Genomic DNA, 26663 nt, shown 5'->3' on the forward strand with positions numbered 1-26663 from the left:
TCTGGATAATGATTGATATGAAGCTCTGATTTATAGTCATCTTGGTGGATACTTCCTAGTTTTGCATGTTGGCCGTCGTCTTATGTTTTGAGTAGCTAGATGCCTGCCTATTTCGATGGGCTGTTCTTTTGGCCGGTGTTGGTTGGAGTCATTTCTGCAATCTATTTGGATAGTTCATTTATGATTCCTCGTCGCACATCAATTCCTCTCAGCCAGCATCATCTAAGGGTTAGGGTTAGAGTGGCCCTGATTTGGTAATCCAACATCCTATATTGGATCACGTGATCAGTCTTGCGGACCTCAATCACCCGCTTTCGAGCTCATCAAGCAATTTAATTGAGTTGCTTTCAAAGAAAATATCGTGCAAATGTAAGCTGAACTGATCATTCTCAAGCCCAATGCATGACAACTAATAATTAGGAGCAGTTTATCGATTACCGATCGATTCCCTAAACCAACACCCTAGGGGATCGAGACAAAGCCCGAGGGCCAGCGCCTTCAACAAATTCAACTCCTTTGGGTACGCTTGAACTCAGAAACTCCACGATTTACGAAAGTGCCAACAGTGAAATAAAATCAGATGCTCCGCTGGCCCCAAACAGACACCACCAACAACGACACATCATCATCAAGCGGACCCCCATCAAACACCACCGCCATCATGGATACACATCATCACAGCAGCAGCGGCCATCCACCCGCACCATCATCCTCGACAGCTGCCGGCACCAAGCGGCCCCTTTCTCCGATCAAGGCGCCCCCGCCGAACCCTCCCAGCGTCGAGGCCGCCTACAAACGCAAATGCATTCAGATGAAGAAACGCCTCAACGAGATTGAGACGGAGAACGCGAACCTACGGCGGCGCAATGAGCGTGGGTGGCAGTATGTGCGGAAGATGAGACTGGAGACGTGTATTCTGCTGGAGCATCTGGCGAAGGTTACGGGGATGGTGGAGGAGCTGGAGGCTGGTGGGAATGCGAAGGCCGGTGAGGGTTTGGCGGAGGTGAGGGCTAGGGCGCGGGCGGTGCTGGGCGAGAGTATGGAGGAGGAGGAAATGCATAATAAGGAGAGAGAGAATGGTTTGGGTGGCGGCGCGCGTCGCGGAGCAGAGCAACGGGCGTTTGGCAATGGACTGAATACGAGTGAGTTGGGGGTTTTGGATGATGAGACAGAGGGAAGTTCGGAGGAGATGCCGCCGACTGTAGGATCATCCCAGCCTTTAAATGAGATTCTGGAGCATTGATGCTGACTCTTGTTTACAGCCTCAGGAACGACCCCTCCGCTCAAAACGCAGTCGCAAACCTAATCAACCTGGTGAGGACCAAGAGGGCTCCGGCACCGGTGCCGGTGGTGCGGAGGGCGGCGACGGAGGAGACCAGCAGACGACAAGCGCCACAAAAGATGGCGCGACAGCCGTGGAAAACAACGAGGCATCATCATCCCGCGCGCAAGAAAGTACCAGCGATAATCAAGGGCGGTAAATTCCAAGACGACGACGACGACGACGAAAATGTCGTTGGACTGTGTTTATTTCTACTACGTTTTGGAGTGGGAAATAGTGGGATGGGCTGGATTGGCGTTGCGATTGGTATTTTTATCATTTATTCTTGCTTGAATCTGTACTCTATGGGGATTCTGTATAATCATCGTCTACGAATTTTACTTTCGGGGAAAAAGAATGCGATTCGCATATTTCGAGGTATATCCTCGTTAACATGCTATTATCGTACAGATTACGTTACAAGGAAACGGCCCCATGACCTCCCGTCTATCCAACGCCAGCATATAGATCCACAACGATATTAATCGCGGCGACGAGAATCTCCGCGGCAATCAGGATAATCACTTGCAACGAATCAGCCCCATGAACCCCAGGGATTTCGTTCAGAGGGAATACCTACCAATCCACTCCAGATACTCCCCATGCCGATGACTCAACTGATCTTTGAGCACCGCCAGCAGATCCGCAATCACATCCAGCCGCTCCGTGAGCAGGCCGACGCGCTGGTCCATCTCGAGATATGTCCGAACAGCCTGGTAGACCGGGTCGAGCTGTGGCTCTGCCCACATCAGCTCGGGGCTGTCGAGGACGGAGCCCTGTAGATGGATGTTGATGCGCAGGATGAACAGCTCTCCAATCTGCATATTGATTTGCCTCCGGGACATGTTGACGCTGCCGGTTTTCGCGATTTGGGCCGGAAGCGGCGCTGTCGCGGCGATAGTTTCGGAGACAAGGTCCTCGAAGAGGGAGGTTTTGACGGATTGCGACAACGCGTGCGAGATAGCCAGCTTAATCATGTAGTTGCGTGGCTCACGCAGGGAGATGAAGTCGTTGTAGATCCGCGCTTGGTAGTCCCGTGCGTAGTAGAAGTTAAAGTTCTCGACCTGGGTGTCCTCCGGGCGGAGCGCGGAGATCGCAAACTTCGATACGTCGGCCAGGAAGCGTGCTTCTTGCGCTGGCGTCATCCCCCATATCACGACTGTGCCGTAGTCAAAGATGAAAACTTCTGGAATGTGCACAGTGGTGTCTAGACGACCGACGTCGTCGTGGTCGTCATTGTCATTATCACCGGAAGCGGTCACCTCGGTTGGTTCACTGGATGAGGTTGGTGGTTGCTCGCTCGTCGCCACAACCTCTGATGATGATGATACGTTGGCGCCTTCTTGAAGGTCAATCAGATCTTCTGTTCGGCTGCGTCTTTCCTCGCCCGTCTCCACTACACTGTCGGAGAATCTGCGCTCACTTCCTGCTGAAGGTGGCGCCAGTGGTTCGCTAACCTGCGAAGAATCTCCTTTCGCGCCATTTTGTAACAGTTGCTGCTGTTCTTCCTGTTGCTGCCGGGCCTGCTTCGCCTCATAATCGTAGTCAAACGGCGAGTACACACACTCGTCAAACAGCTTTGGATTTGCCCCGCGCGTTCTTGCCCGCGACTTGAGGAACTTGATCACTCCGTCCAGCCGGTACGAGCTCGCCGTGCAGTACGCCGTTACCCGTGGCAGGCGATCCCGATCCGCCTTCCCCAGTCGCGCAGCGTCCCGCCGTGCTGACGGCTCCTTGATTCGAGTCAGCTGTGAGTATACATCGCGCGCGAACCCGGCGTCGTCATCGTAGTACGCCGTCTCGTCCTCCTCTCCTTCGCCCCGCACCAGATCCGGGAGAAGCTTAAGCTTCTGCGTGTTCTTGGTCGTCCGTTGCGGGCCGATCTTGGCCGTTGGCTGTGTCGCCGATGTTGCTTTTGATAATGCGCCGGTCGTGAGGCCCCTTCCTCCGGTCCTTTGCGGTGGGGCCCCGTAACTATTCCGTCGTCGAAGTTTACTGTTCAATGCGGAGAGCACCGGCTGTGATGCAGATAGGCCACTATTGCTTCCGCCTGGCGGGGCAGAGAGGAAGCCTTTGGCGGGCGCATCCTGGTGCGGAGCAGGACGAGAACTATTCCCGATACCCCTTCGTTGATCGATCGACGGCGGCGAAGAACTCGGACTGGTATTGTACGTGGTGATTGTGGCGAGCGGGTTGAAGGTCACGGTTCGGCCCGTCCGTGACGTCGTTGATGCGCCGCTGGTGCTGGGGCGCTGATATTGCGGTAACAAAGGAGACGTCTCGTTGGTCGTCATGGCCGGTGTGGAAGAATTGGGGTGATTGTATCCGTGAAAAAAAAGAATTGAATTTATGACTTCCCGTTGCCGGCGGAGTTGATGACGCCTTCTGATGGACGGAGCTTCGACCCGCTCCGCATACGATGATCTAATCTTATCAGATTTGCTCTTCTATCCATGATTTCTATCACAATACTGACAATTGCTCCCAAACCATTATTTTCGCGATTATACACACTCGATCTACGAGCTCGAATAGATTCATATCGACATGCCAGCCTGCTGACAGTATGCTCACCGTCGAACAAACCCCTTTTTCCCACCCGGCACCCGCTTCAGTCCAGGCAGAGGCTTGGGATTTCGCTTGCCCGCAATCCATGCCTCGCGTACCTTCTGCCCTTGCTTGGACGACTTGGGTGCCAGTGTAGACTTGGCCGCTTTGTCATCCAAGACGCGGATCGTAACGTCTCCGCGGCGAATGTCTTTGGGCGGCTTCTCTTCTTCGTCAAAAAACCGATGTCGTTTCGAGTATTTGCGCTGGATGTCCGGCGGAGGCGTCGGTAGTCGGTCAGCTGGCACGGCATTCAGAATCTCATCCGGCAACAGGGCCGGCAGGGCCCGGCGGCCGGTCTCCTTGGCCACAGATCCTTGTAGTGTTGCGGTGCTCTCCGAAACCTCATCGTCCTGCAACGTGCCGTTTTCCAGTGACGGCGATGTTGTTGATTTCTGGCTTTTCGATTTGCCAGCTGCCCGGGCTTGCTGTTTTCGGAGCTCGTCCAATTGCCTTCGCTTTTCCTTCTTGGCTTGTTCCTCCCTAGAAAATCGTCAGCAGTGGTTACTTTCGGACCGAGGAATCAATCCGTCTTACTTTCTTCGTGCCTCCTCCTGTCGCTGCGCCTCCGCCTTCAATGCGAGCAATTGCGCTGAGTTATCAATGGCTTCTGGTGCCTCATCGTCATCGTCGCTTTCCGACTCGGAATCCTCCTTAACTTGCGTTTCCGGTGTTTGCTCGACAACCGGAACGGGCACTGGCTCCTCGCTGTCGAACCTAATGTGGTTTCCAGTCGAGACCGGTTCCTGCCGTGTCTCCTTTGCGGACTCGGACTCCTCAGCATCCTGAGTCTGAGCCTGGGTTTGGGTCGGGGTTTCCGTCTGGGCGTCGAACTGGGTCTCGGGCACCTCCGCAGGCGCGGGAGTATCCTCTACAATCTCCTGCGTCTCTGCCGGCGACTCGTCAATCACCTCGAGCGAGTTCTGTCCATGGACGTTCTGCGTTTCCGGTACTTCGACAACCGCCGTGGTACTGCTCTCCTCATTGGAATCATCGGTCTTGTCCGTTTTCCGTCGCTTCTTTGCTTGTCCTTCTCCATTGGTGGCTGCCGATCGGGTTCTTCTTCTCGGTGTCAGCATGTCAATATCGCTGACTTCGGGCGACGGCTCGCCGGCCAATCGTCTTGATCGTCTTGTCGCGACGGCCATGTTCTTCTTCTGTTGCTGCTGTTGATCGCGATTCTCCGACGAAGTGGCTTCGTCTTCGGTAGACTCTGGTTCTTGGCTACCGAATAAACCTTTAGCCTTTGTGAAAATGTTCGAGAACATCGAGGTCAGGCAAACGGAAAATATGTGCTGGCCGGATTTTTATTTTTATTTCCTGCTGTTTTTTTGCAATTTTCACTTGCGTTTCTCCGTTCCAGCTGCGGAGCAGCCGAATGCGGCCGCTCAGAGTCTCACCGCCTGGGGAAGCTAACCAAATCTGGTTAGTTATGCTCATCGGTGGAACGAAGGTTTTTCCGAATCACATGATCGAAAGCTGCCGATTGGTCGGCTGCACCACAACGTCAGAGATGCAGCTGCGTTGCCCTATCGATGGTCTGGAGCTCTTGTTTCCGGGATCTCTGTCATAGTCGGCTATGCCATGTCCTTATATACTACAGGTTTCATAATGGATTCGTTGCCGAATACTAGGCAGGTACCTACCAGGCAAAGGTTAACGATCCATGGTCTCTCCGCTTGCCTCAACTTAGGTACCTTAGAATGATAAACCTTGTCACTGACAGACTGCACCACTGTCCACTGCAGGCTGCAGCATGTCTCCAACCTACCCCTCTCTACGAAGTGACAGGGTGCTCAGTGCATGCGCAAGCAGATCAAGCGAGCTCTAATTAATGTTTTATCCCCCCTTCACTTTTTTCTTCTTTAGCCTTTCTGATATTGGGCCTCTCCAAACCTCGGATGTCGTAGATCTACAGTAAATTACGACAAGGACACTCCGGATCACGAACGCGAAATTAGCATACTACAGGTCAAGAGACACTGATGAGAAAGGTGCCAGGTGTCCCAGTTGGATAACATAGCCGGAGCATGTCGCTGGAGACCCTCGGCTTCGGAATTAAAGTGAGGGACGTAGCAGTCTCATTCCATTCTTGAGAGAACCTAAGATTGAAGTGGCCTATGAGAAAATGGTCTTGGGAAAAAGCGAACGAAGCGGTGCTATCAAGCGGGACATCTGGTTAATACGCTCTAGTTCTTCTGATCCGCATCCTGGTGGCTAGTGGCATTAGGTTACCCTCTGCCCCTCGCTATGTCCATCAATCCAGAATGATGATGTATTGGACAATCGATGATAGGTATGCATGCCAGCATTGTCTATCATTCCGCTATCAGCCAAGGCATCCTGTCCCGTCCTAAAACTCCGAACACCGTCCTCAAACGCCAGCAATCCGAACCCTATATATATTTACAAGCAGAATATATTCCAGACAAAACAATGCCCGGCATCATGCTGCTACCGCCCGCCTTCTCTCCGCAGCATCGTCGGCAGCATCCATGTAATCATCCTCGCCAACATCGCTGACCTCATCCCAGAGCTGGTAGAACTCTCCTCGATCATCACCACTGACCGCCCACATACTCTCCCGTAAGCGCTTGTTTCGCTCGCGATCCTCCTCGATCCGCTGCTCAATCTGCCGCTTATCAATACGCAAAGCCCCGTTGGCCCTGGAACTGCGCGGTGTCCCACCGTCTCGTCCTTCAGCGAGCTCGTAATCCAGCAACTGACCCTGCCGGGTGTCGCGCTCCTTAAGACAGCTGTCGATCTCCATCACAGTTTCCTCCGACAGGACCTTCTGATTCCGGAGACCCTGCAGTACCCGGCGAACATGCTTTACGTTGGCGGCACCCGAGCCATCGGCCGGAGCAACGGCGTCCACGATGCGGAGGATATCACGCTGAATCATGCGCACATAGCTGACGGCGTTCTCTTTGGTGGCCATGTCGCAGAAATGTTCGATAAAGTACATGATGTTCGCTCGGTTGTTCATATTGTTCTATTCGCGTCAGATGATTTCATAATGATTTATGTTTGACTGAGGATAGCATACCCGCTCCAACTGTTCCAAGATACATGAGTGCAAGTCCTCGTCCATGTCGCGGTATTTCAGAGCATAGTGCGCCGCTCTCTGCGACGATGACACTGAAGCACTGAGGTGCTGCAGTTGCGTCGTGAAGCGCATGCGCACCTCAAATGGGTCCGCCATGTTGCCGGTCAGGATATGTTTTCGCCGGCCACGTAACGGACGTTGACCTTTCTCATTGAACTCCTGCTGTTGAGGGCTTGAGAGATGCTCGGAGAAGCTCCGTGATAGGCCGATTTTTGAAGGCGGTAGGAATTTCTGCCGGCATAAATTCCTCGTGGGGCAGCTTTGACATTTTCACCGCCCGGTCCGGTGGTCAATCACTTTCGCGACTTGACCAGAGCATACCTCTCACTTGCTGTATCTTTACAAGGAATTGCGACGGATTCCAAGGCCAGAGATGTCTGCCGAAGCTGTCACTAGAGGTCCCGGCTCTGAATTGGCCGGGAAGAAAGACAAGACCCTGACAGTGTTAGGATGTGGTGTGTACATATGTCTCCAACAGGACTTATATATATATTCCGGTGTGAAGGGAGGACCCGAAGGCCCATATCGCTGATATTTTTACTCAGGGAACCTAGGATTGGCCATTCTGGAAGGGATTCTAGCATCCCTCTCATCAGATTCTGGCGCCTCTTCTGAAAATGCTCCAGTACAAGCGCCAACCAGGTTCATTGCCTGTGTGCGCCGGGACCAAACCGCCGACCGCATCCGTCGGACCGTGGAGCCATACAAGAAATTCCCAGTCACAATTCTTCAAAACGATAATGTTAAGGGCGTCGAGCAAGCTGACGTCGTGATCCTCGGCTGCAAGCCCAACATGTTCAAGGATGTGCTGGCCGCGCCGGGCATGCGCGACGCACTCCGGGGCAAACTGCTCATCAGCATTCTGGCCGGTGTCCACGCCGCGCAGATCGAAGAGGTGTTGTACCCGGGACTGTCAGTGCCGAGCGACCCGCAGGAACGCTGCACCGTCGTCCGTGTTATGCCCAACACCGCTGCTATGGTGCGCCAGTCCATGACTGTCATCGGAACGACCTCCCCGCCTCTGCCGGCTGAGTGGTCCGAGCTGGTGACCTGGATCTTCACGCGGATCGGCAAAGTCGTTTATCTGCCGCCGTCGCAGATGGATGTCTGCACAGCGCTGTGCGGCTCTGGCCCGGCTTTTGTGGCGCTGATGCTGGAGGGCTTAGCGGATGGTGCCGTCGCAATGGGTTTACCTCGCGCTGAGGCACAGATGATGGCGGCGCAGGTTATGAAGGGTACATGCGCCATGGTGGAGAGTGGAGAGCATCCGGCGATCGTCAGGGAGAAAGTCTCCTCTCCCGGTGGGTGTACGATTGGCGGGCTGTTGGTGCTCGAAGAGGCTGGCACCCGAGGAGACATCGCGCGTGGGGTGCGCGAAGCTACCTGCGTTGCCAGCCAACTTGGACAAGGTGTCAAGGGGTTTGTTAATGGAACGAGGCGCTTCTAGAAATGATTATTGCAATATGTCTTCTTCGGGTACGGTATACAGGTAAGATAGACGAGGGCTTATTATGAAGGGTTATCAGATCCCCTGTACCGAATGCCATGAATTGTGTATTCTATAAAAAAAGCACGACACCCAAACCATCATGATCATAAATCTGTCCGCTCTGCCGGACTGGGTATATCATCATGCGATACATCATCTAGCAAACCAACCTCCTCACCCCCACCTTCATGAAACAGCATATCGTCACTAAACTCCTTCGCTCTCCGATCATCCAAGCCATTGAGGATATTCCAAATATCCTTCTTCGTCGCAAGACCGCGCAGGATCCCCTTGTGCACAAACAGCACGTATCGCAGTCCTAATCGTTGGAACATGCCTAGGACGATCAGGAAGGGAGTATGGCAGTTTAGCGTGATTGGTGTTTGATCCATCCAGGGCCGTAGGTCAAGCGTTTCGCGCGGGTCCGCGTAGGGTTGGTGGACAAAAAAGACTTGTGTTTCTGCAGGGAGCTTTTGGGCCGAAGGCGTTTTCAAGGCGAACGAGAGCTCGTTCCTCGAGATATAGCCCAGGAGAACTGGGTCGGTGGTGTCTAGGACTACGGGAAAGCCGCGGTAGCTTGTCTCCGCCAGTAGTTTGTTGAGCGATGAGATGGTGTGGCCCGTAGCCGGGATGACAGTGAGGTCGTCGACATGGGTCATGATCTTGGATGCAGTCACGTCCGGCAATGGTCGGTCGTCTTTGTGGTCGAGGAACGGGTATTCTTGGAGATGGATCCAGGCTTCGTAGATTCCTCGCCTTCCAAATGTATCGCCACTCCATTTAGATAGCATGACAGCGAGCATGATGGGGATCACGTATGTCAGCGCGCCTGTCAGCTCAAACATGATAACGACAATGGAGACGGTCATCCTGGTAGCACCACCGAGAGCTGAGGCAGCGCCAATGATTGCGTAGGTCGCGGGAGTGATGCAGGGGGTATCAGGCACGCAGCTGCTGAAGATGAAGAGGTCAGGATAAGCATTTTGCCAGATTTCAACTGCGATCCCGAACGCTCGTCCGTAAAGCGCCCCGATGGCAAGAGATGGCAATATGATACCTGCGGGTATCTCAAGTCCGAAAGTAACCGAGGCAAGTAAGTAGCCTAGCACAGCGGCCATGAGTAAAAGGGCAATCACCCCAAAAGAAGCGGCCCCTTTCTTGCAAAGACCGAGAGGATCATCTGCCCTGTTGGCGCACTCGGCGAATAGCTGGTAAACAAGCTCCGATGTCTGAGCGCGCATGAATTTGTTGGGAAAGCTGATCAGCGCAGTAATGATGGACACAAGCCCGACTTCGAGAAGCGGATAGGACCGGCTCCACGACTTGCGCCATTTAGCCAGTTTAAGGTTGACTTTGATGAAAAGTCCGCCATATATACCGCCAAGGATGCCCAACAGCATGAAAGGAACGATTTCGAAGTTTTGCCAGTCTCGGATATAGGTCACCTGGTAGAGGACGATCTTGCCAGTATGGAAGGGATTCAGCGCTTGGAGTGTGACGGCCGCAACTGTGGCACACACGAAACTCTGCCACATCGTCTTGTCAGGAAAATAATATGACAATTGCTATAAGCGTTGATCATGATTATCACTACAGTCCCACAAAAAATCCGCAGTCTTGTGACTTACCTCCAGGCTGAAGAGCACACCCCCAATCGGTGCGCCAAACGCCGCAGATATACCTGCTGCGGCGGCGGCAGAGAAGATTTCTCGCTTTCTTGCTGTGATACGGTCAGAAATAGTAATCGGGCTAGGGCAATGACGATCATACCCTCGTTGTTGTTCAACGCATCGAAAGGCTTCATCATGATATTGGCGCAGCAGCACGCAACGTGCACCAAGGGTCCTTCTTTGCCGAGCCACATACCGGATCCAACGGCCAAACACTTGAACTGTAAGCAGAATCGTTGTCAAAAGAATGTGGTTTACTTACCAAGCCCAGAGACTTGATAATCAAGGTCCAGCCTCCCAAGAATCTTCTGATAACGAAACCACCGAGAACAGTTTTGATCTCGGGAATTCCGCTGTGTTTGGCATATCGTGCATATGTTAGGACTAGAATGCATGCGCAACATGCGAACACCACCTGTTGGAAATGATTCGTGAGCAGCATGCCACCAACGGGGCCCGCGCAGGGAAACCGTACCGAAAACAAAACGAAAAGGAAATACTCAGCCGCATACCGTCCGGCAGCAGTCTTGAGGTTAAGTGCTTTCCCCCAGGATACCCATCCGACACATTCCGAGAGGTCTGCTATCCATCAGAAGACCGAACAAATAACCAAACGGGCAAGGTGTACCTTCGTGGCCCCAGCAGCAAAAGCTCCGATTCAGGTAGAATTGGACGATGCCGCGATCACTGCGGCAATAGCCTTCCTTTATGTCTCCTAGCCAGTCGCTTGCAATAGTAATGCATGCTGCGATGAGACCGACAGACACTCCCGTCGCGACCAACACAATCCACACATAGGTGGCATCTAGAACCTGGCGAAGATGGCCTAGAAAACCTTGACCGCTCGAATAGAGCAGCCGCTTCCTTTGCCGTTCCTTCGTGTATTCAAATATCCAGTCGATTGCCGTGAAATCGTCGTAGCCAACGCGACGTCCCAACCCTTCCACATGCCAATCCAGCGGACCGTCGTCTTTAACATTGTCAACATCTCCATTGGACCAAGCTCGTGTATGGCCGCGCGGCGACGTAGTGCTCCAGTCCCCTGGAGGACGTCGTCCTGCTATTCGCGACGCTGAGGACGATCTTTGTCTTCGTGTTGCGCTGTCCTGTGGTGCCGTGTCGGAAAAGAGGTTGGATAGGCTGAATCGCGCGGGTTGTTTTTGTTTACGTTTGAAGGAGATTCTAGATAATTCCCAATAAGACTCAGGGTTAGTCACGACACGTTTTGCGATCCAACTCACGGTTGTTCTTCTGGCGAAAACAACGGGTCCTCCGCAAGGAGGTCTATCGATTCCTGCTGGCGGTCCCATGTAGAGCCATTGCGGTCAGAGCTCTCTCCGGAACCATTCCGCGACTGATTATCCGCCTGTTCCCAACTTGTCGAGTCGTCAGATATCTGTGACATATTCTGTCATCGGTAATTTGTTCCCCAGATCATCGAGGAGGGCACCGCAGTCATTCCAGGGCTTCCGTGCTGGAGTCGGCTCTCCGAATAAGGAAACCAAGAGATAACTAAAGCTTACCTAACTGTGGCGCAGCATCCTTATCTTATCAAAAGGCGGTGAGTAATTTTGCGCCACAATTCGCGGCAGAAAAAAAAGACTTTCGTTGATATGCCGGGAAATTTTTATAGATGGGCTCAATTCGACGACGAGGTTTCCTCTGAAGACGGGAGTAGCTATGGAGGGTCGTCCTGTCTGGGAGGGAGCTCTATCGGGCTCCGAGGCTCTGCGCGAGCTCTCGCCAGAGCTCTTCGAACAACTCCGTACGGTCTCGGGGGGCCAGTTTCTTCAGACCCTCGCACATATTGCGCTCAAGCCCGGTTGTACAGAATGGGCCTTTTTTGCGAACCGGCCCCTCTTCGTCGACGTCGCTGCGAGATGGTTGGAATTCGACCCTCAGGTTTATCAGTTTCGGGTCATGGCGGCGTTTGCCCGGATCCTACCTTTTGCTCCGTACCTTCGTTCGTTTGCGCGCCGCTACTGCACAATATTGACGGCGCCCTTGTCAATTTTGGCTGGCTCGAAGGAACTGAAAATTCTCGAACTTAATAAAGACACGTTGCGCGATGTACTGCTAGCGCTTTTCCGCCTTCTATCTTTTGATCTTGAAACTTTCTCAGACATCGCGTCCCCATTGCAGCTTCAGTCGCTCTTTCAACATTCGGATAAATGTGTTCGATACCTGGCAATCCGTTGCCTTGCGATGTATATGCACGCGGCGGACGAAGCAACAGAGAGGATGCTACGGACACACCTAGGGGAAGAGCCCGTGCATGGGCCGTGGGAGGGTATTACAATTGACTACCGATTGCTTGGTTTGTGGGAGGAGCAACGGTGGCAGACTCTAGACAGGAACTGCTGGAAGAAAAGAAGCTCGCTCACGGAACATACAGCTCTGGATTCCGTACAATTGTACGAGCCGCATTTGGCAGCTAACACCGCTAATATTGGTGGAGTTCTTGTGCCTAAACTCAGTGCAGAGATGCCAGTGCGCGATTCTGTTCTTGTGAAGACACCTACTGTCCTAAGAAACCTCCGCAAAATCGGCGAAGCCCTCCTGAGTAGCAAACCTCTTTTATTGGTTGGCCTCCCAAATTCGGGGAAGACGTCGCTGGTCAACGACGTTTCAAATACTTTGGGTCAGGGCTCATCCATGGTCACCCTGCATCTCAACGAGCAGACAGATGCGAAAAGTCTGCTCGGCATGTATGCCACATCATCCATGACTGGCGCTTTCACCTGGCAACCGGGTGTGTTGACGAAAGCAGCCAGAGAAGGACGTTGGGTTTTGATCGAAGATCTCGACCGAGCGCCGTCAGAGGTCATTGGATTGATCCTTCCGATACTCGAGAGGGGAGAACTTATAATTCCGATGCGCAGGGAACGCATCAAGTGTGCAGATGGTTTCAGGCTTATCGCGACGATGAAGTCCTCTTTGAATAGCAAGGGGGAGGAGGTTGTCGCCAGTCATGGCCTGCTTGGCATGAGATTATGGCAGCGTATCTCCATCACGTCGATGTCACTAGATGAGATCCGCGCCATTATCAGTCAGAAGTACCCGCTGTTGTCATCTAGGACTTCGATTTTGATGGAGCTTTTTGATCGGATATGCACAGCGTGTAACAGCAACCTTGCCGTAAGAAGTTCCCAAGGACGAACACCAGGTCTACGAGACCTGATCAAACTCTGCAATCGAATCAACAGGCGACTGAAACATCTCGGAGCGGAAACCGGCAACGAGGCAGTTCCTGAGAGCTTCCAAGATGAGATGTTTCTGGATTCTGTTGATGTTTTGCTTCGGTATCTTCCGGACAGGGGCCTTTTCGATCAGTTGGCATCGATTGTGGCTGAAGTCCTACAGCTTTCCCCCCAGCGTGCGCGGTTTTGCCTTCATGAGCGCACCCCACGGTACGAAGATGGTGATGCTGGGTTTGTGATTGGACGAGAAGCCGTTACCAAGGAGAAGGTATCCAAAGCTGCCAAGGCAAGATTTTCGCAGAACGCCTCCCGGTTTGCCCCGACGCGAGCGGCTCTGAAAACCATGGAGCAGATCACGGCCTGCGTTCAGGTTGCAGAGCCCGTTTTGCTAGTTGGTGAAACTGGTATCGGAAAGACAGCTGCTATCCAACAGCTAGCCAATATGATGCACCAGAAATTGACTGTTGTGAACCTTTCTCAGCAAAGTGAAAGTACCGATTTGCTAGGTGGCTTCCGTCCAGTTAATCTTCGGTCGATGGCGGTGCCTCTTTTGGATGACTTCAGCGAACTTTTCGAGCAAACTTTCCCAGCAAATAAGAAAAATGACAAATTTTTGCCATCAGTAACGAAGTGCATTGCAAAGGGCGACTGGTCGCGCTTGATCAACCATTGGCGCCATGCTGTTGAAACTGCCTACAATGCCTTTGAGAAATCAGCTCGAACCAAGGGAGATACTGAGGAACAACCGTCAAAGAAGAGAAAGCTCAACTCGTCAAAGTACGCTGGTCTACGTGAGAAGTGGGAGTCCTTTGAAGTTCGCCTGAAAGAATTCGAGGCGCAAGCGACCAGATCTGACTCGAAGTTTGCCTTTGCTTTCGTGCAAGGGAAAATTGTCCGTGCTTTGAGGAACGGCGAATGGGTCTTGCTGGACGAGATCAATTTGGCGACTCCTGATATTCTGGAAAGCATTGCCAGTTTGCTCCATCATGGTGACGACGGTGCGCCATCCGTACTCTTGTCGGAAGCTGGCGACGTTGAGCGAGTCTACGGTCATCCCAATTTCCGCATATTCGGTGCCATGAACCCTGCCACGGATGCTGGAAAGCGAGATTTGACTCCTGGCCTGCGTTCTCGGTTCACAGAGATCTACGTCTACTCTCCGGATAGTGAGATGGATGATCTTCTCGGCCTTATTCGAACATACCTCGGAGACTTGGCCAAGTCGGATCCGCATATTGCTTCTGACCTCGCTCACCTGTACGTGGCCACAAAGCAACTGGCCATGGAGAACAGGCTCACCGATGGCGCTGGTCAAAAGCCCCATTTCAGCATCCGCACTTTGGTTCGGACTCTCGTTTACATTGTGGATCACGTTCAAATCTACGGCATCCGAAGATCCGCGTACGAAGGTTTCTGCATGAGCTTTTTGACCCTCCTCAGCCAGGAATCGGAAAAATTGGTTACACCTTTGATTCACAAGCATCTCTTCGGCAACAGGAATCCGAAGGCCATCCTCAGTCAACAACCTAAACCTCCCAATGATGGCCATGAATATGTGCAGTTCAAGCACTACTGGATGCGGAAAGGACCGTTTACTCCAGAAGCCCAACCGCACTATATCATTACTCCTTTCATCGAGAAAAATTTGAAAAATCTTCTTAGGGCAAGTTCTACTCGGCGTTTCCCCATCCTGCTCCAAGGTCCTACGTCGGCCGGGAAGACGAGCATGGTGGAGTACTTAGCCAAAATCTCCGGAAATAAGTGTGTCCGTATAAATAACCACGAGCACACGGACCTTCAGGAGTACCTTGGCTCCTATGTCTCGACAGAGGATGGAACCTTGCGGTACCAGGAAGGTGTTCTGGTCGAAGCTTTGAGGAACGGATATTGGATCGTTCTCGACGAGCTCAACCTGGCGCCATCGGATGTGTTGGAGGCTCTCAATCGACTTCTTGACGATAACCGGGAACTGTTTTTGCCCGAAACTCAGGAAGTCGTTCGCCCCCATGCAAATTTCATGCTCTTTGCCACGCAGAATCCAGCTGGGCTCTACGGAGGACGGAAAGTCTTATCCCGTGCCTTTCGCAACCGGTTCCTTGAATTGCATTTCGATGACATTCCAGAGAATGAGCTCGAGATCATTCTGACTGAGCGAACTCAAATTGCGCCGTCCTTTTGCAGGAGGATCGTCTCCGTCTACAAAGAGCTTTCCGTTTTGCGTCAGTCCACCCGCCTCTTCGAACAGAAGAACAGCTTTGCCACGCTTCGAGATCTGTTTAGATGGGCACTTCGTCAGGCGGACGATCAATATCAGCTAGCGATTAATGGTTTCATGCTTCTTGCGGAGAGGGTTCGCAATGCTCGCGAGCGGGAAGCCGTCAAGAAGATCATTGAGAAGGTTATGCGTGTCCAGATTGACGAAGATGCCATATACAGCCAGACAGAATTGGAGCGACGCGTCAATATTGATAACTTGCCAAAGAATATCGTGTGGACCAAAGCCATGAGACGTGTCTTTATCCTCGTTTCCCAGGCACTCCAAAACAAGGAGCCGGTTCTCCTTGTTGGCGAAACGGGATGCGGGAAAACACAGGTTTGCCAAGCTGTTGCGGCAAGTCATGGCAAGGAACTGTTCACTGTCAATGCCCATGTTAATCTAGAAACTGGCGACCTCATTGGCTCTCAGAGGCCTCTACGAAACAGGTCCCGGATCGAGCAGCAGTTGGCTGACGACATCCGATTGCTTTTGTCTTCTATCTCGCCCAACAATGATGGTTCCTCCGCGAAGGACCTCAATCAACTAAAAGACGCCTTTTCTCAACTAAGCCCTGAACAACTCTCTAACGGTGATGCTGCATTGTTGAAGCGGATCAAGACCAACCTAGCCCGGTCACAGGCCTTGTTTGAGTGGTCCGATGGCAGTTTGATCAGCGCTATGAAGGCTGGCCAGTACTTTCTGCTCGACGAGATCTCCCTTGCTGACGATTCCGTTCTAGAGAGGCTCAACAGCCTTCTTGAGCCACATCGGTCCATCCTCCTGGCGGAGAAGGGACCCATTGACTCGCTGATTGTCGCCGAGGAAGGGTTCCAATTCATGTCCACTATGAATCCAGGAGGCGATTACGGCAAGAGAGAGCTGTCAGCCGCATTGAGGAACCGATTGACGGAGATTTGGGTTCCTCAGCTCTCGGAGGATGAAGATATCCTGCCTATTCTGACCGGAAAACTCGTTGACCACGCAAAACACAGTGCCAAACCAATGCTCGAGTTTGCCAAGTGGTTCAAACAGACAATCCACAATTCTTCCACTACGTCAGTGTCGATCCGTGACCTTCTTGGATGGGTTGATTTCGTCAACAAATGGCCACCTACGGAGCTTGCTTTTGCGCTAGTTCATGGTGCAGCAATGGTCTATATTGATACTCTGGGCGCGAATCCAGCTGCAATGCTCTCAATGCCTCCAGACATGCTCGGGAAGAACCGATCCCTCTGTCTTGAGAAACTCTCGGAGCTTCTGCAGTTGGATGCTGCCAGTATTTATTATCAGGATGCGACGGTCGCCATAGAGCACGGCCACCTCTGCGTCGGTCCCTTCAAACTTCCCATGTCCGAAAACTCAACTCCAGATCCTCAGTTTGTCATGGATGCGCCCACAACGTTGGCCAATGCAGTCCGTATCGCCCGCGGCCTTCAGTCATCGAAACCGATTCTCCTCGAAGGCAGTCCAGGAGTTGGAAAAACGACGTTGGTTGCTTCACTAGCTCGCGCATTAGGGAAGCCACTTACACGGATCAACCTCTCGGAGCAGACTGACCTCACGGATCTCTTTGGCTCGGATGTTCCGGTGGAAGGCGGAGATGTTGGCCAATTTGCCTGGAGGGACGCACCGTTCTTGCAGGCGATGCAACGCGGCGAGTGGGTTCTGTTGGATGAAATGAACCTGGCTTCGCAATCAGTTCTGGAAGGGCTGAACTCCTGTCTCGACCACCGGCAGCAAGTTTACGTGGCGGAGCTAGACCAGACTTTTAAGCGACATCCCGATTTTGTCCTTTTCGCGGCGCAGAATCCGCACCACCAGGGTGGAGGACGGAAAGGTCTACCGGCTTCTTTCGTCAACCGATTCACGGTCGTCTACGCAGATGCGTTCAGCGACGCGGATTTGAAAAAAATTTGTGCTAAGCTATTCCCTGGAAGTCCCGTCGACCAGACAAGCAAAGTTGTTGACTTTGTGTCGGAGCTGAACACTGCTATTGTCCGAGATCGGCGTATTGGTGCCATTGGAGGTCCATGGGAAATGAATTTGCGAGATATCACGAGATGGTTGCAGCTCTCTGATCGTGGCCAAATTCAGGTCCCCTGCGGTCATTTCTTGGAGAACATCATCTCCCACCGATTCCGTACCCCAGAAGACCGCGCCTTGATCGCTGAGCTCTTCGCACGATCTTTTGGAGAGTCACCTCCTGCAAAGTCCCTTTACCATGATCTCTCGCCAAGCAAATTCCAAGTGGGTTATGGTTTTATGCCCAGAGATTCTGTCCTCCAGCATCTCAATGAGCCGAATCTTAGGATACTGCCAGAGGAGCTGCCGATCCTGGAGTCTCTGATGCTCTGTGTGGAACGAGCATGGCCGAGTATTCTAGTTGGTGCCTCTGGGTGCGGTAAGACGACTATACTCCGGAAGCTCGCCGCCATCAACGGTGCCAAACTAGTTGAGCTGGCGTTGAGTGCCGACACCGATACGATGGACTTGATCGGTGGGTTTGAGCAGATTGATCGCCGTAGGAAAGTCGCCTCCGTTGCAATGGAGCTGGAGTCGATTTTACTGCGGGCGGCCATTGCTGCATTGTCCGAAGGAAGAACGTCGACGCCAGTTTCAGACCTTATGAGAGCGTACACAATGTGCCGGGATCCCGACGTCTCCCTGGAGACTCTCCTCTCTTGTGTCTCCTTCGTCAAATCTACTTTCCCTGATCTGAGCCTCGATGATCTCACGCACCGCTGCAACGTCTTGGTGCAGGCGGCTCAAAACGCGAACAAAGTCGGCTTCGAATGGACTGAAGGTGCGCTGACCGAAGCGATCGAGCGTGGATATTGGGTGGTCCTCGACAACGCAAACCTATGCAATGCGTCAGTCCTCGATCGCCTCAACTCCTTGATGGAGCCCAATGGATATCTCGTCTTGAACGAGCAAAAAACTGAAGATGGCGCGGCAAGAGTTATCACGCCGCATCCCAATTTCCGTCTCTTCCTGACGATGGACCCACGCAACGGGGAACTCTCCCGTGCCATGCGCAATCGGTCTGTTGAGATCTGTTTTCTGCCGTCGGGAACACAATCACAAGAGGATGCCATTTGGCCATATTACATCACTCAATCGGCCCTATATCGATTGCGTTACGTGTTCAACACGAATCAGGCTGACGCCTCAACTGCCCTTGACGAGAAGAGTATGGAGGTTCGGTTCGATCAGTTGGCCATCAGCGATTTCGCACATCAGAGCTCGATTCGCCATAATATCCCCAGCACGGTCGACGGCTCTGAGCGGGACAGGTTACTTGACAGATACTTCACAGTTATGAAGGAGAATATTGAGCTGGGCCTGATGGCGGACCAACCAGAACTCCAGCATGCTCATCCACTTGTCAACGAGCCTGGTCTGATCGTACATTCCGTCAATTTTGATAAAGTGGCAGCAATCTCCCTGCTCCAGGAACTCAGACTCGACTTGCACCGTCTCCAACAAAAGCTCGACATAGCCGACGGCAGGTCGAAAATGTTGAAGCCGTCGCAGATGACAAGGCTGGAGCGATCGCTGGCTTCAATTAGAATCTCCTCATTGAAGAAAGACTCGACACAGCCGGTAGGCCAGTTCCTGCGGGAGTGCTCTACGCTGCTGCAGTGTTTTATCCGAGACTCGTATGCAGCAGGCGTTGTCTCTGCAAAGACCTTGTCAGTTCTCCGAGCAATATTCAGATTCTGTTGGGATGTTTTTGTGTGCACGCAGTCCACGGAATTGGACGACGCGGAATTCCGGACCTATTTACGCATCGGAGAAGCCCTGCTTTCCTCGGCTGGTGATGGCAGCGCTGTGACAACTTTGCTTTCAAATGTCTCTCAATTTCTCTCTCGGTTCTCATCCAATTGGGCACTGTCGACGGGGTTGAGCATGCAGAGGATCTGGAATTCGTGGCGGCCTGTCACTTGCACGAGTAGCGAGCAACTGCAGTCCTTGATCGACCTGGAAGATATTGCGTCGACTTTTTCTACGGTGGCTCTCCAGACAAGGTTGCCCCTGGCACAGCTTGGCGATTTGCGGCAGTCCTTGATCAAGGCGCAGGACCACATCTTGATGAATGGTGCAGATGGGAGACTTCTCGTTCAGTCCCTGACCCAGCAAGTTGGGGAGTTGGCTTCTGCAACTGATATGCACAACTCCTCGCAACCTCCTCACTTCTCGGCTGTTTTCGAAGCTCTGTGTGAATATCATGATCTGCTCAACATTTGGGAGGACGGTCCTGTCGTCAAAAGTCCAGGCCTTAATGGGATGGTGCCGTTACTTGCTGGACGACCCGCGCGGCCTCTTGATTCCAACCTGCGTTCGTCAGTTCCTGCAGTCTTGCAGAAATTGGCGTATTACAGTGGCGCAGAAGCTACCTCGCGAGCTTCGGCGCCATGGACCGGGGCGTTCTGCCTTAGCCTGCTGCAACGCATGGCAGAGGTGGATGACGTGACCCTTGGGCGATTGGAATTCTTGGAGCATGAGGAGGCGGTCCTGGCCGAGTCTGTGGCAATTAGCACCCAAGCGATCACTCTTAACCAGACTGGCCTGCTCGCTAGGATCCTCGCGAACTTGTGCGCTGAACTCCTCGACGTCCATTGGGACCTCGTAGAGCCAGATAGCTTTGGAGAGGGCAGTTCCTGGCTTCGCCAACTTGGCAGTGGTGAGATGGCAGATGCCGAACCTCCTGTCCTGCGTACCGGCAGCAGCACTTCGGATTATTCTACGGCGTTCGTCGAGGACGTCTCGAAGTTCATGCAAGAGTTAGCTACGATTAAGACAGGAGGGAAGTACGACCTTGGCCGTGCAGCCGTCCATTTGGCCGTGATTCTCCTACGACTGTTCGTGCCTGACCGACAAAATGATCCATCTCTGGAGCTAGTGATCCAGCGTCGACGATATGCGGAGCAAGTTGCGGAACTCAATGCTAAAGATAAAGCCTTGATGGCATTCGAGCTCGAATTCACTGGTCGAGCTGACAACCTGCGTCGTCGTTTGGTCCAGAATGAACTGCAGGAACTTGGATCGGAGCCACCGGCAGCCCCGGTGACTCGTCCTGCGAAATCTCAGCTGGCGCAGCTCCAGAGCGAGTTCTCCAGTCTGCTCAACTCAGTCATCAACCGCAAGCCAGAGACATACGGGCCTACTGAATTCCGGGAGTACGGTGGTCTGCTTCGCGACAACATCAAGCAAATCTGCCGACGTCTTCGTCAGCACTTCCGAGTGTATGACGACATTACTATCCTTGTTTCGCGATTTTTGCAACTGCTCGACCTTGGAATTTCTCTATGTCTGGTGTCGATCGAGGCACGGCCAGGAGCGGAGTCTGTCAAGAGAATGAGCGAGCTCATTCCTCGTTTGGACTTTGATGAGGATTTTGTGGCAGGCCACTCAACTTTTAACGTTTCTGGATCGAAGCTTCCCTTGGATGTGCATCTTCAGAAGCTGTCTCGCCTGGTCGCAGCTCACCACGCCGATTCATCCTTCTTGAATGGGCCCGGTGGTCTTAAGTCGTTGAATGATATGCTTCAGTTCATCTACAAAATTTGGAAAGTTCAGCTTCAACAAGATCAGAAGGAGGAAGCTGAGCGAAGTCGAACCTATCGCTATCGTGGCTCATTTGAGGATGAAGAGGAAGTTAATGACGCTGAGCTACGAGCCTTGTTCCCAACTTTTGAAGAGGATGAGGGTGATGGCAAGAAGGAAAAGCCGCGATTGGATCACAAGGCGTTGTCCGCGAAATTGTGTGCAATCCATGCCGCTATTTTCGAGTCAAAAAATGCGCAGATCGACTACAGAGATTACGTCGTGGGCTTGACACGCGTCCTTGGAAACTCACAGCTAGGCAAGTTGACGCCTTTCGAGGCTCTTCCTAAGATGCAGCTTCCAGGCGTCCTCCTGCTCCTCAACGATGACAAGAAGCGATTTCAGGAGGTGCCGTCCAGAACTTACAGTTTCTACTCGGATCCGAATATCCCGGAGGCGAAGCGTCTTGTCTCTCTAACCCTTTCCGTGAAGTCTCGCTTCCTTCAGCTGCAAAAGGCATGGCCGGAGCATGCTGCCATTCGCGATGTTCTGATCTGCTGTCAAGATATTTTGCAATTCCGGCATTCAGAGCCTGTTGCCAAGTTTATCACGAAGCTGGAGAAGCTTCATGCCTATGTGCATGAATGGCAGCTGGTGGCCAGTAGGGAGTACTCCGCCGCGGCACAGTTCGACGAAATTACTGCTCTGATCATTCGCTGGAGGCGTCTGGAGCTGTCTACGTGGGCCAAGCTTCTCGACGTTGAGTTCGAGAACTGCGAGCGCGATGTCAGTTCTTGGTGGTTCGTGGCCTACGAAGTGCTTGTCGCTGCTCCTTTCCAGATGATGGAGTCTGGTGGGGATCTGGTCGAGTATTCGAAGGAGACGCTAGCAACGCTAGAGGGTTTCTTCAAGTCAACTACTCTCGGCCAGTATGGTGCCCGGCTGCGTCTTCTCGAGTCGTTCAGATCGCTGCTAGGCCTGTACACGAAGCAGTTCCCAGCCCTAGAAAATCTCGTTTCTGCGGTGGACAACTTCTTGCGTCACTACCGACCGTTCCTTTCCGCTATCGCCAAGGCTCTTGCGGAGGGTCGACAGTCTCTGGAGAAGGACATCAAGGAACAGATTCAACTCGCTAGTTGGAAAGACACCAACATCACAGCCCTCCGGGAGAGTGCTCGTCGGTCACATCACAAGCTGTTCAAGTATGTTCGGAAGTATCGGGAACTGCTTGCGCAGCCTACGGAACCCATCCTTCAACGGGGAATGCCGGAGGAACAAGATGATGACGAAACTGTTGCAAGCGGAGAAGACCCAATGCCTTCCGCCGATTTCAGTGCTGCGCTGGCTGTCTGCGAGAAGAACAAGACTATCTGGGCTGAGCAAGCGCAACGGTTCAAGGATCCACTTGCCACCTCAACCAGCATGAATCGGGTGTTCACCATGGCGCTTCCCGAGTTCAATAGTTCCGCTCAGCTCGAATCTTTCGCGACGGACGTTATCGAAACCATGAAAGAGCTAAAGGCCAAGACGCCGGGGACTCTGACCGAGGAGAACAAGGCCGACGTTCAACATCTCAAGGCACAGAAGCGTCGGTTCTATGCCGAGACACTCCGCCAGCTGCATGTCATGGGTATTCGACGGAACATTGGCACGCTTCTGCTCGAAGAACAGAGCAGCGTCGCGCAAGTTTTGGCAACCACGCCAAGCATTATCTCTGACGACACTCGTGACAATCCCGACATCCAGAGCGCTGATTCCTACTTCCATCGATTCCTGGATTTGCTCCCTCGCGTCAGGCAGGCGTCTCGCGAATACAATGAGGAGTTGAACCCGACGGAAGTGACGAGGAGTGTCGGGTCCGCGGAAGGCTTCTTGTTGATGATGAGAAAGCAAAGAGAGACATTATTCCCGGTTCGTAGACACCTCATAGGCTTGAAACAGGCGTCTCGCAGAATCAAGACCCTTTGGAGCCATGCTTCGAGCGTCCGCCAGGATCATGGCCTGCAGGAAATTGGGCAAGTCAACTCTATAAAAAGGCACGTGTCGCAGTTCATCCCAATTTTCGGCGTGGCGATCGAGGTGCTGGATATCCATTCCCGATTCTCTGCCACCCCTACCGCGGCTGATGACCTGCGGGGTTGGCAAGATCAGTTGGTACAACTTAACAAGGACATGGCAAACTTGCCAGAGTTGCCTGCCGGCATTACATCGCGAAACTCCGATGAAGTAGTGCAGCGGGCCCGGGACATTTTGGGTCAATTGAGGTCTGACCTGCAACGTCTGATGGAGGAGCGAGCCAACCTCCATTTCTTGCTTGAGCAGCTCGTCTCTTGGACGCATGTTCCTGCAAAAGCGGCGTCCGCATCGGCCACGGAGGACAGTCTAGCAGTCGAGGCCCTGAATGGAGAGTTCCTATCCATCTTGAACAAGATCCTCGTTGCCCTTCAGGGCATGCCGGCCTTGCTGTCGTCCATGCCGACATCCATCGAGGAGAAAGATTGGTTGGCTGTGACGGACTCGGGGCTCGCAAAGGCGTTCAAGCAGCTCCACCTGAAAGAGATCTCAACTTCCCTGAACGCTGTCCTCGACAGACTTGCCCACCTCCGACCATCCGAGCCTGGGCTCTCGCTGGCCTGTGCAATTCTCGCCGGACAACTTCCAATCATCAATCAGTACATCAGCATCGCCGAAAATTTGTTCCGTCGGTACATATCTCTACATCGCGAAGTTTGCAAAATGTCCTATATCCTCTCCAAGACATTCGTTCAAGTCGCTTCCGAAGGATTCTGCAGCCCTCTCGAGGAGTCTGCCGAGGAAGCGGGCGCAGAGGGCAAACTGGAGAGTGGAACCGGCCTGGGCGACGGCGAAGGCGTCGAGGATATCAGCAAAGATGTGGAGGATGACGAGGACTTGACGGAATTGGCGCAGCAAGAGAATCAAGAAAGGGGAGAAGGAGACATGGAAAAATCTGCAGATGCTGTGAATATGGATCAGGAGGACCTCGTCGGCGAGTATGACAAGGACAGAGGTGATGAGGAAGAAGAAGAAGGCGAGGATGGTTCAGAAGAGGAAGAAGGGGACGAAAATGACCTTGATGAGGAAGTGGGCAGCGTCGATGACCTAGACCCTAACGCCGTGGATGAGAAGCTTTGGGAAGGCGAGCATGATGAAGGGAAGAAAGACACGGAGAATCAAGAGGCAAAAGGCAAGACAAAGGGCGATGATCAAGCTGCAGCCGCTGAGGACAAAGGCCGAGAGGGCGATGAAGCTGGTGACGAAGGGGACGAGGAAGAAGAGGCTCCCGAGGACGAGGCCGAGGCGGTTGGTATGGAACCGGAGATGGATGTCACGGACCCCCATGCCAGGGAGGAGCAGACGCTCGATCTTCCGGAGGATATCCAGCTGGATGGAGATGATAAAGAGGGCAAAGAGTCGGACATCGACGATGACATGAGTGATATCGATGATCCTCTCGATGAGGCGGAGCAGAAGCAAGAGGAGCCTCAGTCTGAGCCGGAAGATGGGAAGGAGGAGGAGGGTATGGATGAAGGTTCAGCTTCTGAAGCTGGCGATGCAACAATGGAGGAAGATGGTCAAGACGAACCGGAAACCGGCGAAGACGAGGAAGGGATGCAAGTCGAGCAAGAAGGAGAAGAAGCCGTGCAAGAAGACACAACGGAGCAGCCAGAGGAAATGCAAGGCGTGCAGCGTGAAGACGACGTCGCAGCCGCAGAGGAAGTGGCCCCCAGCGACGCTGTCACCGGCGGGATGGGCGCCGATCAAGATCAGAACAAGGAAAAAGGCGAGTCGGGCGACGCCCAGCAGCAAGGCGGCTCGACTGAGGCTGGTGCCGAGACGCAGCCCAGCGGAGCGGCAGAAGAAGGACAACGAGAGCGAGCCAAAGATACGTCGGGTGGCCGCAGCGACGACACGCAGGATGATCCTCAGTCGCAAGCGTTCAAGAAACTAGGCGACGTGCTGGAGCAGTGGCACCGTCGCCAGCGGGAGATCCTGAACTCGTCGACCAAGGAGGACTCGCAGGCGCTCCCGCCGGACACGGACATGGCGGACGCGGACTTTGAGCATCTTGCGGACGAGAACGACGTGGCGGATACGGAGGCGCTTGGTCAGGCCAGTGAAGAGCAGGCCAAAGCTTTTGATCAACGGCAAGGAGTTGAATCGGAGCCTCCGGCGGCAGATCAAGATCAAATCCTTCCGGACGTCACTGAAGACAAGGAAGCTCCCGAAGACAAGCCAAGCCTGGACGAAACGCAAATGGACATCGATGGCAGAGATGCCGAACAACAGACGGGAGCCAAGGGCGCTGCAAGCACCAGTAAGATCAGCGAGGCGGCGCGTCTCGACGACGGAGTCGAGCCGACAAGCGAGGAACAGTTGGACCAAGTCGACTCGCATCTGGCTGCGATCCATCTCTCCTCGTCCTTGGAACCCCGGACGTCCGCGGAAGAGGCGCGCGAGCTTTGGACACGCTACGAGGCAGCCACGAACGACCTCTCGCTGTCACTGACGGAACAGCTCCGGCTGATCCTAGCCCCGACTCTGGCAACAAAGCTTCGCGGCGACTTCCGAACCGGCAAGCGTCTCAACATCAAGCGGATCATCCCATACATCGCGTCGCAATACAAACGAGACAAGATCTGGATGCGGCGGACGATCCCCTCGAAGCGGAACTACCAGGTAATGCTTGCAGTGGACGACAGCAAATCCATGCAAGAGAGCGGATGTGGACGCCTGGCTTTTGAGACCCTTGCGCTAGTAGCGCGCAGCCTCAGCATGCTAGAAGTCGGCGATCTGTGCATCGTTAGCTTCGGCGACGAGGAGCATGTGCGGGTGGCACACGAATTCGGCAAGCCCTTCTCCTCCGAGGCTGGCACGCAGGTCTTCCAGCAGTTCAGCTACCAGCAAACTGGCACGAATGTGCGGCGGCTGGTCGAGGACTCGATTGCCTTGTTCCGCGAGGCGCGCGCGCGTCGCTCCGGCTCCTCCTCTGGCTCCTCGTCAGACCTCTGGCAGCTCGAACTCATCATCTCTGACGGTCTCTGCGAGGATCACGACACCATCCGTCGCTTGGTGCGCCAAGCAGCCGAAGAGCGCATCATGATGGTCTTCATCATCCTCGATCCGGGCGCGGCCAAGGGCACTTCTATCCTCGATCTCAAACATGCTAGCTTCGAGCCGGACGCGAACGGTACAGGGGAGCTGAAGCTGAAGATGAAAAGTTATCTTGAAGGTTTTCCGTTCTCTTACTACTTGCTTGTAAGGGATGTGAGGGAATTGCCGTCTGTTTTGGCTATGGCTTTGAAGCAGTGGTTTTCAGAGGTTGTTGATTCATCATGATGTACTTTGCTTTCTGTTCGTTATACATTAGGTTGGCGTTTGGAAATACAGGTGTTTGTACAAATGACTAGCATGTAACTACCTGACTTTTATGAAATACTGTTT

The 26663-nt window shown here is 53.2% G+C and overlaps 7 protein-coding genes across 7 annotated transcripts; 3 read left to right on the forward strand and 4 right to left on the reverse strand.

Moving 5' to 3' along the window:
- Positions 1–661: 661 nt before the first annotated feature.
- VTN49DRAFT_3509 (uncharacterized protein) lies at positions 662–1481 on the forward strand (the record flags this gene model as incomplete). The annotated part of the gene is made up of 2 exons (XM_069411353.1): positions 662–1201; positions 1263–1481. 2 exons carry the CDS (start codon positions 662–664, stop codon positions 1479–1481), a joined length of 759 nt encoding a protein of 252 aa, XP_069267980.1.
- A 287-nt stretch (positions 1482–1768) lies between these two features.
- Positions 1769–3615, reverse strand: VTN49DRAFT_3510 (uncharacterized protein; the record flags this gene model as incomplete). The annotated part of the gene is made up of 2 exons (XM_069411355.1): positions 1769–1845; positions 1902–3615. 2 exons carry the CDS (start codon positions 3613–3615, stop codon positions 1769–1771), a joined length of 1791 nt encoding a protein of 596 aa, XP_069267981.1.
- A 276-nt stretch (positions 3616–3891) lies between these two features.
- Positions 3892–5196, reverse strand: VTN49DRAFT_3511 (uncharacterized protein; the record flags this gene model as incomplete). Its single annotated transcript, XM_069411356.1, has 2 exons — positions 3892–4411; positions 4466–5196. The coding sequence occupies 2 exons, from the start codon at positions 5194–5196 to the stop codon at positions 3892–3894; spliced, it is 1251 nt and encodes a 416-aa protein (XP_069267982.1).
- Positions 5197–6374: 1178 nt separating this feature from the next.
- VTN49DRAFT_3512 (uncharacterized protein) lies at positions 6375–7133 on the reverse strand (the record flags this gene model as incomplete). The annotated part of the gene is made up of 2 exons (XM_069411357.1): positions 6375–6923; positions 6978–7133. 2 exons carry the CDS (start codon positions 7131–7133, stop codon positions 6375–6377), a joined length of 705 nt encoding a protein of 234 aa, XP_069267983.1.
- A 277-nt stretch (positions 7134–7410) lies between these two features.
- Positions 7411–8484, forward strand: VTN49DRAFT_3513 (uncharacterized protein; the record flags this gene model as incomplete). Its single annotated transcript, XM_069411358.1, has 2 exons — positions 7411–7492; positions 7583–8484. 2 exons carry the CDS (start codon positions 7411–7413, stop codon positions 8482–8484), a joined length of 984 nt encoding a protein of 327 aa, XP_069267984.1.
- Positions 8485–8630: 146 nt separating this feature from the next.
- Positions 8631–11601, reverse strand: VTN49DRAFT_3514 (uncharacterized protein; the record flags this gene model as incomplete). The annotated part of the gene is made up of 7 exons (XM_069411359.1): positions 8631–10091; positions 10155–10246; positions 10297–10411; positions 10459–10611; positions 10672–10775; positions 10825–11378; positions 11438–11601. 7 exons carry the CDS (start codon positions 11599–11601, stop codon positions 8631–8633), a joined length of 2643 nt encoding a protein of 880 aa, XP_069267985.1.
- A 275-nt stretch (positions 11602–11876) lies between these two features.
- Positions 11877–26558, forward strand: VTN49DRAFT_3515 (uncharacterized protein; the record flags this gene model as incomplete). Its single annotated transcript, XM_069411360.1, has 1 exon — positions 11877–26558. One exon carries the CDS (start codon positions 11877–11879, stop codon positions 26556–26558), a length of 14682 nt encoding a protein of 4893 aa, XP_069267986.1.
- Between the last annotated feature and the right edge of the window lie 105 nt (positions 26559–26663).

Source organism: Thermomyces lanuginosus (genome assembly GCF_041956635.1).
Source record: "Thermomyces lanuginosus strain ATCC 200065 unplaced genomic scaffold VTN49scaffold_29, whole genome shotgun sequence".
Lineage (NCBI taxonomy): Eukaryota > Fungi > Ascomycota > Eurotiomycetes > Eurotiales > Trichocomaceae > Thermomyces > Thermomyces lanuginosus.